General features: G+C 40.4%; 2 protein-coding genes across 18 annotated transcripts in view; one reads left to right on the forward strand and one right to left on the reverse strand.

The window, feature by feature from the left end:
* The window catches only part of LOC311626455 (nuclear body protein SP140-like protein), a 70553-nt gene that overhangs the window by 39552 nt on the left and 14171 nt on the right, over window positions 1-16830 (forward strand). The gene's annotated exons all lie outside the window — the stretch shown is intronic.
* LOC311626422 (nuclear autoantigen Sp-100-like) overlaps window positions 380-16830 on the reverse strand; it is a 65638-nt gene continuing 49187 nt past the window's right edge. For 12 of the 17 annotated variants that reach the window (XM_084891787.1, XM_084891796.1, XM_084891794.1 and 9 more), the window contains 12 exons: window positions 14417-14461; window positions 13786-13857; window positions 13379-13426; window positions 11566-11670; window positions 11316-11458; window positions 10828-10863; window positions 7267-7308; window positions 4753-4868; window positions 2933-3053; window positions 2581-2652; window positions 1879-2022; window positions 380-757 (listed from right to left, as the gene is read on the reverse strand). In XM_084891787.1, the coding sequence (XP_084747913.1) occupies window positions 677-757; window positions 1879-2022; window positions 2581-2652; window positions 2933-3053; window positions 4753-4868; window positions 7267-7308; window positions 10828-10863; window positions 11316-11458; window positions 11566-11670; window positions 13379-13426; window positions 13786-13857; window positions 14417-14461 (1025 nt within the window). In that variant the 3' untranslated portion in view covers window positions 380-676. The remainder of the gene's footprint in view (window positions 758-1878; window positions 2023-2580; window positions 2653-2932; window positions 3054-4752; window positions 4869-7266; window positions 7309-10827; window positions 10864-11315; window positions 11459-11565; window positions 11671-13378; window positions 13427-13785; window positions 13858-14416; window positions 14462-16830) is intronic. The other 5 variants (XM_084891785.1, XM_084891783.1, XM_084891791.1 and 2 more) reach the window with 3 other exon arrangements.

The following is a 16830-nucleotide window of genomic DNA, read 5'->3' on the forward strand; positions in this document are numbered from 1 at the left end:
GTGTGTGAGGAATGCTTTTATTAGCTGTATCAATTAGGATTCTGACTCTATGGAAACAGTATGCTATACTATGTGCTTCCTGATGCCACAGGGTAAAAGGCAAAAAAGTATTCATTACGGTAATCAGAAACCAAAATAAATAAAAAACACTGGCTTTACCAAAATATATAAATAACGGTAGTTTTCTATAAAGGGCAATAATAAGTAAGAAACTGTAATGGGAAAAAGGTCACTTTCGTAATAATAAGAAATAGTATAAAATACTTGACAGTAAAAAGAAAAAGCAGGAAATGAATAAGTTCTATATCAGGAGGAGGAGAGGAGAGAAAACTTTACCTAACAAAATAATAAATAATTTAAATAAATGAAAGCACATGATATGATTCTTTATAGAAAGACTCAATATTTTTATTTTAAATTTCACTCCAATTTATTTAATAAGAGATCTGGACAAAGCAATCTTACATTTTCTTTAGAAAAATAAATGAGCTGAAATAACGACAAAATAAGTTTGAAAAAAGAAGTGTGATATGATTGTTTTTGCATATCATTAGGCAGAATGGTTAGTGGGACCATGGACACTTGACCACGTACTGTTGGAGGCTCTGAAGGGGGAAACAGAAATGGACAAAAATCACAAAGTAATGTGCTTGGACTGAGAACTGTTCTTGCTGATTTACTGAATTCCAAAAATGTCTTTGAAGTTTTTTTCAAATCTGTTCTCTACTTGTAATCCCAGCCTGATGAATTTCTGGCCCTGAAAAAGCAAAGAGACAAACATAAGCCATTGCCAATGAGCTTAGACTCCCAAAGTTTCAGGTAATCAAGATCTTCATTTTAGGTCACCCCCAAATGTTAAGTGAGTCTTTATTCCAGTTAAGAATAGCTAATGTTCTCTGATAGCTTGATCAGTTTTTCTTTATCTGGAAGACAGAGAAACAAAAGTAGTACTATACTGCAGCCTAATTCTTCACCAGAAATTGATTGATTGATTTAATTTGACAAAATAGAAGTTATTTGAGTTTTGAATACAGCCCATATTATTTGCAACAATATAGTGGTATGGAAATGTCTACAGTAAATTTATTGTGCCTTCTTCTCCCTTCATTATCACCCCTTGAGGCAATCCTTGTTAACGTGTGTGTGTGTGTGTGTGTGTGTGTGTTTGTGTGTGTGTGTGTTTGTAATCTTCACCTGAAGCTATTTTTCCACTTAACTATATATTTTCCATTTATTTATTTATTTATTTATTTATTTATTTATTTATTTATTTAAATTTATTTTTGGGGAGAGTGGAAGAAAGAGGGAAAGACAGAGAAACATCGATGTGAGAGAAGCACATTGATTGGTTGTCTCAGTCACGAGCCCTGACCAGGGCCTGGGCCAGGGAGGAGTCTGCAACTGAGGTACCTGCCCTTGACTGGAATCGAACCTTGGACCTGTTGTCCGCAGGCTGACGCTATATCTACTCAGCCAAATCGGCTAGGGCCTTGTTAAGTTTTTGACACAGCACTAGGAGATTTGGATGTAAAAAAATCCAAGATTTTGAAATTTGAGAAATTTGATTTGATATCTTCCTTTACAGAAGACAAACACTGGTTGCCTTTAAAAAACACTTCTGTTTCCTGCGAAAGGGACTAGATCTGCAGTCTACTGTTCTCTGGGAGAAAATTGGCTATCTAGCAGTGAGCAGACTCTTAGGTCCTAGGACAGATACCTCTGGCTGATTATTATATTTTCACCTCTGTAGACCACTAGAATTTTTACTTGTGTGTGCTTGCCGCATGATGAGGAGAGTGTAACATTTACCTGATATAAGAAGAGGAAAGTCAAAGTGACTTAATCTAAAGAAAAAGGGATGCAGGGACAGGCATTTACCTTGTAAATTGACCTGTGGTTCTGAAAGATGAGGCGTATGTCCTGCACAAACTCCTTCACTTTGAGGTACAACTTTGAAGCCAGATTTTCTCTGATTTTGTTTAACCACATGCACTTCTCCAGACTCTGAGGTGGCTTTTTACTCTGTGGATGAAAGTGTCAAAGGGCAGGCTATAGGCATGGTTCCAAGTCTACTTTCTATAGACTCTCACTGCTATGACTATTTATGTCTCTCCTCCCTCCCCATTCCCCGCAACTCAGATGTTGAAATTCTAACCCCCAATGTGATGGTATTAGAAGATGGGGCCTTTGGGAGATAATTAGGTCAGGAGGGTAGAGTGCTCATGAATAGGATCAATGCCCTTTTTAAGGGGACCTCAGAGAGCTCTCTCCCTATTTCTATCATGTGAGGACACAACATGAAGTTGTCAGTCTGCAACGTGGAAGAGGGCTTTTACCAGAATCTGACCATGTTGGTACTCAGATCTTGGACTTCCGGTCTCCAGAACTGTGAGAAACAGATTTCTGTTGTTGAAGTCACCCAATCTGTGGTATTTTGTTATAGCAGCCTAAACTGCTAAGGGCTGACTAAGTTGACAGAAATATCCATAAAAAAGGCAATGATGATGGCAACTTATACCTATTGCATTCATATCACAAATTTGACAAATGTTAGTTTGGGACTTTGTTGCTGTTACTTACATAATATGGTTTTGGGGCAAAAAAGGAGCTTTTTGACCAGCCATAGACCGTCAAGAGGAGTAACTCACATTTCTGCAAAAGACATAGGAGATCTTAAGTGAAAAGCAGCTTGGAGAGAATGAACTGCTATGCATGTTCAGGCAGAATGCACAACACCCAAACCCATGGACTCTGAAACAAAGACAGAAAGGTGATTTCCTTTGGCTACACATTTTGGTATTAGGTGTGGTCAAAGCACAGAGAAAAAAGCACAGCAGCTTGCCTCTGGGCACCTTTCCTCCAGCCCCTGCAAGACTGATTCTTCTCTCAACTGAACAGAGAGGGGAGGCTTCAGCTTCCCGTTGCAACTCACCACGTGCTCCTCATGTAGCATCTTCCGTTCTAGGACTTCCGATTCCAGACGACATGGTTGACTTTTTGGGCACCTTTCCTGAATAACCTTTACCTGGCAGAAGATGCAACTCCATGGGTTCCTGAGAGGCAGGACATGAAGTGAGCAGGGGCAGGTTCTCTGTGAAGCAGCTATTGTTCCTGCATCTGTTGAAATCCTCAAAAGGGCCACCTTGAAGCCAACTTTTCTCTTGGAATCCCCTCTGCACTAGAGTCCCATTTAGACTCAATTGTACCTAATTCAACCTCTCTGTTGAGTTAGATGCCATAGTGGGTGATGGACTCTCATTCACTTCAAAACTTAGGGTTCCCAATTGAGCCACTGTAAGTATGGTAATGATCCCTGTCTGCCACAGTTGAGTATTGGCAACCAGTACCATAAGGACCAAAGTATTGGGCCTTGATGAACCATTAGGCCATAGGAAAAGTCAGAAACCAGCTCTTGTCTCTCAACTTTGCTGAATAAGCACAGAGAACAAGCCATGGGCATCCTCCCCGCTGGCATTGCCTTATCCATACCTAGAATCTTTGTTGCAGAGAGACTCCCTAGGAAGGAACCCTACCTACAGAGTGTCAGATATTCTATTTGCCTCTAGAGCCGGCTCTCCCAGGTTCTCTGCTGGGAGGCTCTCCACAATCCGATGGATACAATGATTCATCTTAGAGATATCATTTAGCTTCTCCCCTGGGCCACTTCAATCCTTTCTCATAGGCCCATTACAAATTAATAGGTACAAATTGTCAGTTATAAAAAACAGTTATGGGGATGTAAGGTATAGCATAGGGAAAATAGTAACATTATGTTAACTATGTATGGTATCAGGTGGGTACTAGACTTATTTAGGGATATCAATAGGTAAATTATATAAATGTCTATTTATTATGTTATATACCTAAAATGAATAATATAATGTTGCATGCCAATTATAATTGAAAAAAAAAGAAGAGGCCCATTACACAGTGTCCATGGTTCAGGGAGGGGGACTACTTGTAGGTTCAACAAAAAAGTGGATCTGCCTTTAGCCTCTGCAGACTGCCTGACTGACTAGAGAGGTTTATGCCAAATTCTAGAGGTGGCACCACTGCCTGGGAGCTACCTGAGAGCAGCTGGGTTACGTTTGATTCTTCCCATTACAGAGGGCAATGCTCTGTCCTCATGGGGATACACACATTCCTGGTAGACATCTATCCTTGGTCAGAAGTGATGGTACGCAGCCACACCACCACTTATAGATGCCTTAGCAAATCTCCATGTTAGCCTGCGTACCATCACTTCTGACCAAGGATAGATTTTACAGCAAAGGAAAGGCAGCAGTGGACTCATCCTCAGAATTCATGAGTCTTATTATGGAACCTGTCACCCAGTGTCAGCTGATCTGGTAGACCGTGGGGATGGCTTTCAGAGGACTCATCACAGCCCCAGCTTTTCCAGTTTTGAGATGTTCCCAAGGCAGGTGGTATATGTTTCCAACCAGCAGCTAATGTTTGGTGTCATCATCCCATCAAAGTGCATGGGTTAGGGAACAAAGCAGGGGAGGTGGTGGTGACACCTCTTTCTATTCCACATAAAAACCACTTGAGGAATTTTCATTTCCCATGAATCTACTGCTGTCAGCACAATTAAATAGCTCTGGATAATATTTCTCGATCCTGATACTTAAGGACCATGCTCCCTCTGCATCAAGACACATATAAGCAGATAAACTTTGCAGGCTGAATGTGCATGGTGTGAAGAGCTATCCCATAAGAAGGAAGGGCAAGAGGGGGCCAAGTGTCACTAACCTGTCAGGATCGATATGTTGGATGTGGCATGTCTCATGAAAGGATCTTGAACAAGTATCACAGCAAAATAGTGTTCCTCCTTTATGGCACACCACACATATATTTGAGTTTTCTGGCTAGAAAGGGAGATAACGTAGATATCATTGGGATCAGAGAGATTCCAAAAGGACAACATCATTGGACTCTAGAACACAAAGGTTTTGCTTGTGCCAGGGTGAAACTTGTAATATTAAAGAATAACACCGAGCAGAGATTTTAGAAGAAGACATTTTGATTTACTTTCATTTAGTGAAGTCAATAACTTGACAGTGTTTATGTCTAAGTATTGTGGAATGAAAAAACACACTGAAGATGGTAGAAATTATAGACAAAAATAAGAATTGGTCAAGGAATATGTTCATTGGGCGGTGAGAAAAATCATGTTTTTCCGTGTGTGTGTGTGTGTGTGTGTGTGTGTGTGTGTGTGTGTGTGTGATAATCTATGTGGCAATAACATGTGAATCTTTACATATTAAATTTATATGTATGAGGGTCATGTGTCTGTGATGGAGAAATGTGCAGAAGTTTTTGGCTCCACCTGAGCAGAAAGATAACTGTTGGAGGAGAACGCTGTGGTGGGGGAATGTCCCTTCCAATGTGTTGGTAACATCTCGACATTTGGATGAAAATATCTTGTCTATACAATGGGTTAGAAGGAGGAATTCACATTCTCCTGTGACAATGTAGGTACACAATAATGCACAGACATGAGGACTAGCTCTCTCAGTGATAGGTGGTTGAGATGCTGGTGGGTGATGAGGAAGTGAGGAGGTGACAGGAAGTGCCATTCTACTTCTTCCTTCTAGATACACTATGCTTTGTTCTCTGACTCTCTACTACCTTGGATTCCCTCCTCCTCCCCTCTAAAACTCTGCCTCTCTTGAAGGCTCCTCACTTAAAATGTTGGAATTTCTTGGGGATTTGTCCTACATTTCCCACTCCTTCACGGCTCCCATGACCATGCTTACCTTACATATCCTTAAACTTTAAAACCTTTGTCTCTGGTCTCCTTCAGAGGCCCTAACCCTCCACACTCTATTTTCCATCATCTCCCGTTAGAAGTCTTTCATCAAATCTAAAATTCACCCTGTCCCTAACTATATGCCTTGTCTTCATGTGTGTAATCTGCTCCTCTTTTAGTTCCTTTCTCATCAAGGAACCCATAATTCACCCAGGAGCCCAGAAGTGAACATGGTTTCTGCTTTCTTCCACACCTGGATATCCAATCCATCAACAGTGTTGCAAATCCCAATTTTTAAATATCTCATCTCATTCTAGTGCTTCTGTGAGTTCCATTGCTACAAGAATGTAGAGGCCCTAATCACAATACCATCTTTTTAGAAAAAAAAAAAAAAAAGGTCTGCTACTAAAGTTACGAATCATAAGTCAGAATATCATCTCTGGGTCCAATGATCTTAGGTGAATTGGACTATACCCCAGTTTCCCTGCAATTATAAATTTAATATAAGAAGAGACACAAAAGTCACATGCACGAGGAAATTCTAAGCTGCAATGTGTCTCTTGCCCATGTTCTCTCTTTCAATAGGAAAACTTGTACAATGCCTCTTTAGGGACATCCTTGGACACATCCTCACATGGGCCTCACTGGCTCTCTCTCATGGGGCCATGTAACTGTTTATCCTTTTTTTTTTGTCATAACAAATGAGAGTCATGGATTTTGTCCATTATTGTTAGGCTTTTGGGTCAAGGTTTCTGAACCTTAGATATCGTTGGAATGAATTGATGTCCTTCCAGTCAGTAACAATAACTGCCTCAGCTTTTACCTACAGCCCAGAGCAGAGAGCATGGACAAACTACACAGTATGATCCAACATATAATGACCTGAGAGGTGACGATGTCACCACCTGCCTCTCTGAGTGTCCTAGGACACCCACCCACCCCAGTATTTATTTTCCCATGTTATACAATGAAGTGGATCCATAAAGGATCTTCTTGCACTGAGTACATTTCTCTGCAGGACTAATGACAGGATGTGCACCTTGAACTTACCAGCCTGGTGAGGCCTGTTCCTTTTGTTTGATGTATGAAACCATCTTATCATTGCCTGCACCATGGAGTAGATGTTTGAGATTTTCCTTTTCTTCTCTTCTGCTTTCTTTAAAATTATGATATCCTCTCAAATTTGCTCCCTACCCTAATCTTTAGGCCAGCCTTGCTTATTTCTACTCCAAGACCCATCTCTAGAGACCCCAGTAGTTTAGAGCTCTGCCTCCCATACTAATGGGAAAACAGGATGGTTTCCACCAAACAAATGGAAATGATGCTTTCATATTGAGACACCCAACTCCAGAACCATCTACTTGGTGTGGGTGATGCATATGCTGTTCTCTGCTCATCACACATAGTGACATGTTCTAACTGAGGGTGAGCATGCTTCAGGGAAAGATGGCAATGACAGAGATGATGTACTGAAGAGGCCTGGATTATTTTGGGGTTACAGGTGCAGTACTTACATATGGGTCAGCAATGTTATCACTGTGAGACTCTGGTATTATCTATAGAAAATAGAGTAAGATTGAGTGACAATATTGAATACTCATTATTCAAAAACAATATTGAGTTTTAATTAACCACACATTTGAGCATACTTTTTATACAAAGGATTCATACATTCCCTTTAGTGTACATCTGCTTTTGTGAGTCTATATATCTAATTGGAGAATAAAAAACATTAAATTATGTGTCAGTGATGGTTTGGCCCAATGCAAATTCCATTCTGTGGATCTTAGACCCAAGGGGGCTTTTGTGAAGCCATGTAAGGAGGGAGGCTGGTGCTGGTTTTCACAGATGGAGTTGGAACTTAAATGAGAGATTCAGACTGAGAACTCATCATCTACAGCCCCAAGTGACCACAGGGTCCAGATTCCTGGGTGCCATACAAATGTTTCTGCAGACTCCATGGCCTTCTGCAGCTCTCCTGTGACACAGCTCTAAAGATAAAATGGGTACAAAGTCCCAGTTCTGCATCTTTTCTTAAAGGTGAGTACCTCTCCATTTTCTCCTGAATCCCAAAGGCTTGCATTGACCTTGGATATCTATGAAATGATTGGGCCTCCTTTCAGCCTGGGGCAATGACTACCGGAGTTCTTACCTCCAGCTGGGACAGAGAGGCCATAGAGAAGCCACCCAATAGATCCAAGGCATAATGACCAAAGAGGCAGCCATGTAACTACTTGCATCTCTGGGTGTCCTAGAATCCCACCTCATCCATTGAGTTATTCTCCCATGTTAGACAATAAAGTTGAAATAATCATATAAGGTCAGCTCTGTTTCATTATCTATTTTAAAGGATTATTCTCACCTCTATCTCCTATGTTTTAATGCTTAAAGAAGTTCTGGGCTAGATTGATGAGAGAGAAACATCTATCAGCCACCTCTTGCACACCCCATACTGGGCATGTGCTCACAACCAAGGTACATGCTTCTAACTGGAATCAAACCTGGGACTCTTCAGTCCACAAGCCAACTCTCTATCCACTGAGCCAAACCGAATAGGGCCAGTATGTATATTTTACATGCAATTAAAAAAGATAATGAGATAAAAAATTAATATGGCAGCATTGGTAAACACCTAAACTTGCTGCCTCGCACAACAACTAAAAGACAAAACGGGTATTATCCAGAATCACAGGAAGGCTGGATGAGTGGAAATTCTACAACTAGAAGGGAAGAGAAAAGCACACTGAGACTCAGAGGAGCTGCAGAAGTAAAGTGCAGAGGTATGGAGGTGAGCACACAGAGAGGGCTGGTAACTTTGTACACGGCTGACTTTTTCAATCTGAAGGGAGACACAAGCTCCCGACTGCTCTGAACACCAGTTCTGGGTGAGATTCTGGGGCCCCAGACTATGGGGAGAAACTGTGGACTGTCTGGCATCAGGCAGAACTCGACGGCGGCTTTCTCTCAGAGGTGCTTGTAGTGATTACCATGAGACACTGAGACCCAGGGGCCTCTTGGGGCAGGGATGACAGGAAGACATTGCAGTTTGCTCCACCCTGAGACTCCACCCCATCCAAGCTGTGCGAAGAGGCTTTTGATCCTTTGAAATCTAAACTTACCTAACAAACTGCAGCTGAGTCAGAGAGACTCAGAACACCAAAAAGAAGGCCCACGGCTCCACAGCAGCCTGTATTGCTTCACACCTAGGCCGAATATGGGGACCTCCAAAACCCAAACAAAGAAAAGGAATCTGCAGATACCTCTGTAGTTCCTGCCGAGTGGCCTCAGACTGAGGCTAAATTAGCACCTCCTTAGAGATCCAAGAGCCAGTGTAGGGGGTCAGAGTAGGACCATCCAGATTATGACTACTCAGATCCATAGAGACACAATCAGGGAGCAGACTCAGTGAGCACTAAAGCCCCACTGAAGCAAGTCTTGCCCTATAAGGCTGTCACCAGCACAAAAGTTATCCCATTGTAGGTACAGCTGATCCTCACAGCCAATTGGCTTGCAGGTCAATTCTTCCCAGTGATACCAACAATAATCAAGGCTTAACTACAACAAGACTGTGCACACAGCCCACAAAGGGGTTCACCAACAGTGTCCTCCTGAGGTAACTGGGGAGGCTGAGCCACTGGACCCTATAGGATACCTAGCACACAAAGCCACTCTATCAACTCAAGAAAGCACCCAAAATGTGGAGACAGAGAAACATATCACAAATGAAATAAATGGAGGAAGGAAAACTACTGGATATGGAGTTTAAAACCACGGTTATAAGGTTTTTCAAGAATTTTCTAGAAAAGGCCAATAAATTTAGTGAGACCCTTGAGGATATGAAGAAGGACCAACTAGAAATTAAGCCTACACTGATTGAAATAAAAAATAGGTGATCCAACAGCAGACTAGAGGATCCCAAGATTCAAGTCAAATATTTGAAATACAAAGAAGCAAAAAACACCCACCTAGAAATGCAAAAAGCAAAAAGAATCCAAAAACATGAAGATAGTGTAAGGAGCCTCTGGGACAACTTCAAGTGTACCAGCATCAGAATTATGGGGGTTCAAGAAGAAGAGAGAGAGAGCAATATACTAAAAACCTATTTAAAGAAATAATGACAGAAAACTTCCCCTACCTTGTGAAAGAAATAGACTCACACGTCCAGGAAGTGCAGAGAACTTCAAACTAAAGGAATACAAAGAAGACCACACCAAGACACATCATAATTAAAATGCCAAGAGCAAAGACAAAGAGAGAATATTAAAAGCAGCAAGAGAAAAATAGTTAATTACCTACAAGGGAGCACTCATACAATTGTCAGCTGATTTCTCAACAGAAACTAGGCAAGGCCAGATGGGAGTGGCAAGAAATATTCAAAGTGATGAATTGCAAGAACCTACAACTAAGATTACTCTAGCCAGCAAAGCTATCATTCAGAATTGAAGGGCAGATAAAGAGCTTCACAGATAAGAAAAAGCTAAAGGAGTTCATCACCACAAATCAGTATTATATGAAATGCTGAAGGGTATTCTTTAAGAAGAGGAAGAAGAAGAAAAAGGTAAAGATAAAAATTATGAACAACAAATATATATCTATCAATAAGTGAACCTAAAAATCAAGTGAATAAAAAAATTTGATGTACAGAATAAACTAGTGAATATAATAGAATCAGGGGCATTGAAAGGAAGTGGACTGACAATTCTCGGGGAAAAGGGGGGTGGGGGGTGGGGAAGAGATTGGACAAAATTGTACACCTATGGATGAGGACAGTGATGGGGGGGTAAGGGAAGAGGGTGGGGTAGGAACCAGGTGGAGGGGAGTTATAGGGGGATAAAAGAGGGACTATTGTAATAATCTGAACAATACACACACACACACACACACACACACACACACACACACACATTAGGTCTAGACACTGTAGTGTTTGAAAGCAGCAAGTGCAAAAATCTCCATATTATAAAATCAAATTTTACTAGAATTAATGAAGTTAGGAGCTATAGAATAAGGCCAGATAAATGGAAAATCAACAATAAGATAGGTGAAATATTGGCAGAAAGTCATGCAATAATTACCTTCGTTTTTCTTGGTGGGTCTGTTAGAAATCCCTTCTGAAAGAGAAATGAAATTAATGCTATGAGTCTTTTTGTAGTCTTTGTACTTCTGTACTTTTTCTACTGTTTTGAGCTTGGTATTTCCAGCTGCCTCTCAGATACGTTACCATGCTACTTTATTGGTCCCCAAAGCCTAAGATGGCCTCTTCTGCCCCCTACCCCCAATTTAAATTACTTTCTTGTGACCATATTACACAGTGGCAACTACTAGTGACAGAGTCAAGGCCACAATTACTTTCTACCTTCAAAGAGAAAAGAGTTCATGCACTTAGAGGATTACACTGTGATAAACTGGCCAAGATAACATGGGAGTGGAATGTTAGTTAGTAATAGCATGCATTGTGACCTGTGCAAGGGAAGTCATGATGGTTTTCCGAACATTGATAAAGCTTGGAGTTTGTGAACTATGACACCCCATTCTTAATGGAAGCCCTTTGTCACTATGATACCTGAATTAGGTGTTTCAGGGTATATCCACCGCAATGAACACTCATCCTCCAATTTTTGCTCCTTTCGTGGTTTCCTTCAATTTCAAATTCCTTGAGGGTGAGCTGCTTCCCATTATTTGTCTTTATACACTTTGCTGAGATTCCTGTGAGACCGGGCAAGACAGGCTGAGCTTCCTTTGTTGCCCCTGAACAATATAATATCCACATGGGTGGTTTCTAGTTGAAAAGCGTAGAAGACCAGGAAACTTACCTTGTTCCATTTTCTCTTTATATAACATCCCCTTTGCTGGGCCACAGGTCACGGGAAGTATAGGGCGTTTAAAGTTCATATGTTTATCTCTGGGAATTCTTGGACCTGCAAGGAAGCATTATTATTATTATTAATTATCATTATTATTATTATTTTCATTCCACCTTCTTCTAAGTGTGCCCTCTCTCTTCTCACTATCTTGAGAGCCTCCTTTTATAAATCAAAATGTATTGAAGGGAGTTTCCCCATGATCAACGTTTTTCTTTTATGGCAGGTTAGAAGACACACATGATAATATCATCCTCCACTTCTGTTCTCTGAAATCCTGCATCACAGTCTCATGTGAAGGACCTGAATTCCCAAGCTTGTTGGCCACAACTACCTATTGCACAATGATTTTTCTCCTGTTTTTAAAGGAAGATTTCTTACCATATTATTACTTTGAATTATGTGGATGGAAAATAACCCCTCATTTAAAGAAATATATTTTATTGATTTTTTACAGAGAAGAAGAGAGAGGAATAGAGAGTTAGAAACATCGATGAGAGAGAATCATGGATCTGCTGCCTCTTGCACACCCCCTACTGGAAATGTGCCCGCAACCAAGGTACATGCCCTTGACCAGAATCGAACCTGGGACCTTTTAGTCCACAGGTTGATGCTCCATCCACTGAGCCAAAAACGGTTTTGTCACCCCTCAATTTTTAGTGTTGTCTCCCCATGTGAGGCCTTGCTGGGGGATCAGAGAGCAGTATGACAATGAGGAACTTAGCAGGAACAGTCTGCCTTCCCTCCTTGCTGTCTGCCTTGTTTCACTTCTCTTTCATGTGAACTTTCTGTATGGATTTCACTCTGTGATTCAGGGCCGGGTGCTCTAGAAGAAACTGCAGATCCCCCAGGAAGAGGTCTGCTGTACATACTTGGGGTGGGGCACTGGGTCTGATTCTGCTGAAGTAGGGGTTGAAAGTATTTTAAAAATATATATTTTTATTGATTTCAGAGAAGGAGGGAGAGGGAGAGAGAGAGGAACATCACTGTTGAAAGAGAATCATTGATAGGCTGCCTCCTGCATTGAGCTCACAACCTGGGCATGTACCCTGCCCAGGAATCGAACCGTGACCTCTGGTTCATAGGTCGACGCTCAACCACTGTGCCACATCAGCCAGGCTGAAAGTCTTAAAATGAACATAAGAAGCAGCAGCACCTACTCCTGTCCTTCTGGCCAACATTGAGGGAGATCCATGAAAGATATACACAGGCTTCTGTCTGGGATGGGGAGGGTAGCTTGTCCCTGATCCTTTCAGAGTCAGTTCTTTTAAAGTTGGAGAGGGCCTAGGAGGCCACTCAGTTGAGTTCATCTACCACTCACCCATTTACAGAGGAGGAAATTGAGGCAAAAAAAAAAAAATGACAAGCAAAAATTACATAATCAAACAAATATTAGAAATTAGGACACAAGACTTATATTACCACTCAGGGTCCCCCTTGGAGGGCCACCGATGGGTCTCTATGTGATCAAGAGAAGGGTCAATTAAACAGCATGTTAGTCACACACTTCATGGTTTTCTCCTTAAAAGTTATCAGTGTAGTGAAGGGAGCCCTTCATAAGCCCAAGGAGGCTTGTGCTCTCTCACAGATCAACTGATCAGCATCAATAAAATGGGTGTTATCAGCAACGTGTTGTATTGTTGAAATTGCCAATGATGATCATGACGTTTGTTACCGCCTCTATAAGCCAATTAAGAAATTGGTCACTCAGAACACAGGACATGAAATAAAAATTTAGATGCTTATATAAACCACTTCTTTTTACCTCTTTTTCTCCTTCTTTTCAAAGGCCTGGTGTTGACTGCTTTTGTCCCTATGGGAGAAAAATAACATAAATGTCTCTTGTTTATAAAATTGCATTGCAAATAGTAGAGTTTTAGAAAAACACCCCAGCTGTATTTCTAACTACAACATTAGCAGTTCAGCAGAGCTGGCCCTGCCATGGACCCTGGGCCCTGGATTCTGTTTGTGAATTCATTACCAAGTTACTTGTTTGCAGTGTTCTCTTTCAACCCCTAATGCATTTTGGAATTGACTAAATCTGATACCTTCCTCAACAGTTAGTATAATTATATACAGTTATTAGGGAAATAAGTTTGTTACTTAAGGCAAAGAATATAGCACGAGAATTTAGATATTTAGTAATTGAAAATGTATCTTTAAAATTTTTACCTTTTGCTTTGCTTTTTTTCCTTGGTACTCTGTTATTCAGAGACTGGATTCTATCTCTGCCGCTGTTTTTCACTGAAAAAATAAAACAGACACTGTGAAAATCACATTGTATATAATATTGCTTTTTAAACATTCAATTTTTACTGTAACTTTTCAAGAGCCCAACATATAAAGAAAAATATATAACCCATAGCCTTATATTTAACCAAGCCTTAAATGTTTAAACAAGTTTAATTTTTGATTTAATTTTCTTTAACCTCACATTAATCCTAAGTTATTTATACCCACATTAATTAAAAAAGGAATTTAAGATAGAGTTTAATTTTCATCTCAAGAAACACTGAGAATAATAATAATGAGAGCTAATAGTGAACACATGCTTATTATGTGCCATACATGAATATATGGTGACAGAAATACTCAGAAGAAATGGGCAGGTTCTTCCTACCTGTTTGATGAAAGAGAAACATATTATGTGATTTAGGTCACTGTATTTTGTTACAACAATTCAATATGCACTCTAAATAATCCATTAGCTATCAAGCCCATAGGCTATTTTGGGGCTAAGGCAAATACAGGATCTGGCAGGAAGACTAGGTCTTTAGGTGTGAATTCTCACATTTATTCTTACCTTTTTGGGGACTGTTTTTTTTACTTATGTGCTTTCTCTTTTTTCCTTTAAACAGAAAATAAAATAATCATTTAGAATTATAAATAGAGATTTACAAGCTTTATATGTCAGAAACCTTCAAATATTTTATTTTTGTCTATCTTGGTGTTTTGTTTTGTTTTTGTTTATTTATGTTTGTTAATCCTCATCAAAATTTAGAGGATACTTTTCCACTGGTTTTTGGATGGAGTGGAAGGGAGGGGAGAAACAAAGAGAGAGAAACATTGATGTGAGAGAGGTACATTGATTGGTTGCCTCCTGCACTAGCCCAGACTGGGTATGGAGCCTGCAACCAAGGTACATGCCCTTGTGAACACAAGAGCCTTCCGTCCACAGGCTGGCACTCTGTCAAACTGGCTAGGGCTATTTTGTCTTCACTCAACTTTTGTGGGGATAAATCTCCAGGTACCAATACACCATCTTGGTTGCCATCACACTGAAAACAATAATAGCAATAAAAACAACCTACCTTTACACAGTACCAGTCCTTTACATGCTTTTGCATAGTCATATGAGGTTTTCTTATTCACAATAAGGAAAATGTAAGAGCAGCTGAAATCAGGAAGAAGCTGACAGCAAATAAAAGGGAGTGTCAAGGAGATCAAGGAACAACAGATCTCAGACATCCCCAGCAAAATGTACATCCTGGCATTCAGAGGCTTGCCTTGAAAGCTAGAAGAGGTTGGTTCATGAGATTTAAGAAAGGAAGCCATCTTCATGACATACCAGTGCAAGGTGAAGCAACAAATGCTGATGTAGAAGCTGCAGGAAGTTATCCAGAAGATCTAAGCCAGGGGTCTTCAAACTGCGGCCCGCGGGCCACATGCGGCCCGCAGAGGAGTCTGATCCGGCCCGCCAGCTCTCTGAGGGACCGTGATCTGGCCCCCACTTTAAAAAGTTTGAGGACCCCTGATTCTAAGCTAAGATAATGAATGAAGATGACTACACTAAACAACAGATTTTTTTTAATATAGAAAAAACAGTTCTATATTGAAAAAAGATTTCATGTAGAACTTCCATAGCTGGAGAAGATAAATCAGTGTCTGGCTTCAAAGGATAGGCTGACTCTCTTGTGAGGGACTAGTGCAGCTGTGACTTTAAGCTGAAGCCAGTGTTCTTTTATCATCCTGAAAATACCAAGGCCCTTAAGAATTACCCCACCTGTGTTCTATAAATGCAACAAAATAGCCTGGATGACAGCATATTTGGTTATAACATGACTTACTATCACTGAGGCCTACTGCTCAGAAAAAAAAAATTCCCTTTAAAATATTACTGTTCATCAATAAGGCACTTGGTCACCTGAGAGCTCTGATGGAGATGTATAATGACATTAATGTTACTTTCATGCCTGCTAAGACAATATCTATTTTGCAGCCCATGGATTAAGGAGTAATTTTGACTTCTAAGTTTTATTATTTAAGAAATACATTTCAGCTGAAACTGGTTTGGCTCAGTGGATAGAGCGTCTGTCTGAGGACTGAAAGGTCCCAGGTTTGATTCCGGTCAAGGGCATGTACATTGGTTGCGGGCACATCTCCGGTGGGGGGTGTGCAGGAGGCAACTGGTCGATGTTTCTCTCTCATCAACGTTTCTAGCTCTCTATCCCTATCCCTTCCTCTCTGTTGAAAATTAAAAAAAAGAAAAAAGAAATACATTTCATAAGACTATAGCTGCCATAGATAATTATTCCTCTGATGCAAAATATGGCAAAAATAATTATCTATGGCAGCTATAGAAAAGTAAATCTTCTGGAAAGGATTAAGCATTATAGATGCCATTAAGAATATTCTTGATTCATAGTAAGAGAACAAAATATCAACATTAACAGGGAATTTGGAAGAAGTTGACTCCAACCATCATGGTTGACTTTGAGGAATTTAAGACTTTAGTGAAGGAAGTAATTGTAGATGTGATAGAAATAGCAAGAGAACTAGAAATAGAAGTGAAATATGGAGATGTGACTGAATTGCTGCAATCTCATGATAATTTTTGTTGCTGTTAATCCTCACTTGAAGTTATTTATTTATTTTTAAAATTTTTTTTTTAAATTTTTTTTTTTTTTTAAAGAAAGAGAGTGGAAGGGAGAGGGAGAGACAGAGAAGAAACATTGATGTGAGAGAGACACATTGATTGGTTGCCTCCTGCACACACAATAGCCAGGTCTGGGGAACCTACAACCAAGGTATGTGCCCTTGACCAGAATCGAACCTGGGACCCTTCAGTCCACAGGTCGATATTCTATCCACTGAGCCAAACCGGCTAGGGCTCATGATAAATCTTTTACAGATGAGGAACTGCTTCTTATGGATGAGCAAAGAAAGTGGTTCCTTGAGATGGAATCTACTCTTGGGGAAGAAGCTGTGAAAATTTTT

The sequence above is a fragment of the Pipistrellus hanaki genome (assembly GCF_964339955.1).
Source record: "Pipistrellus hanaki genome assembly, chromosome: 8".
NCBI lineage: Eukaryota > Metazoa > Chordata > Mammalia > Chiroptera > Vespertilionidae > Pipistrellus > Pipistrellus hanaki.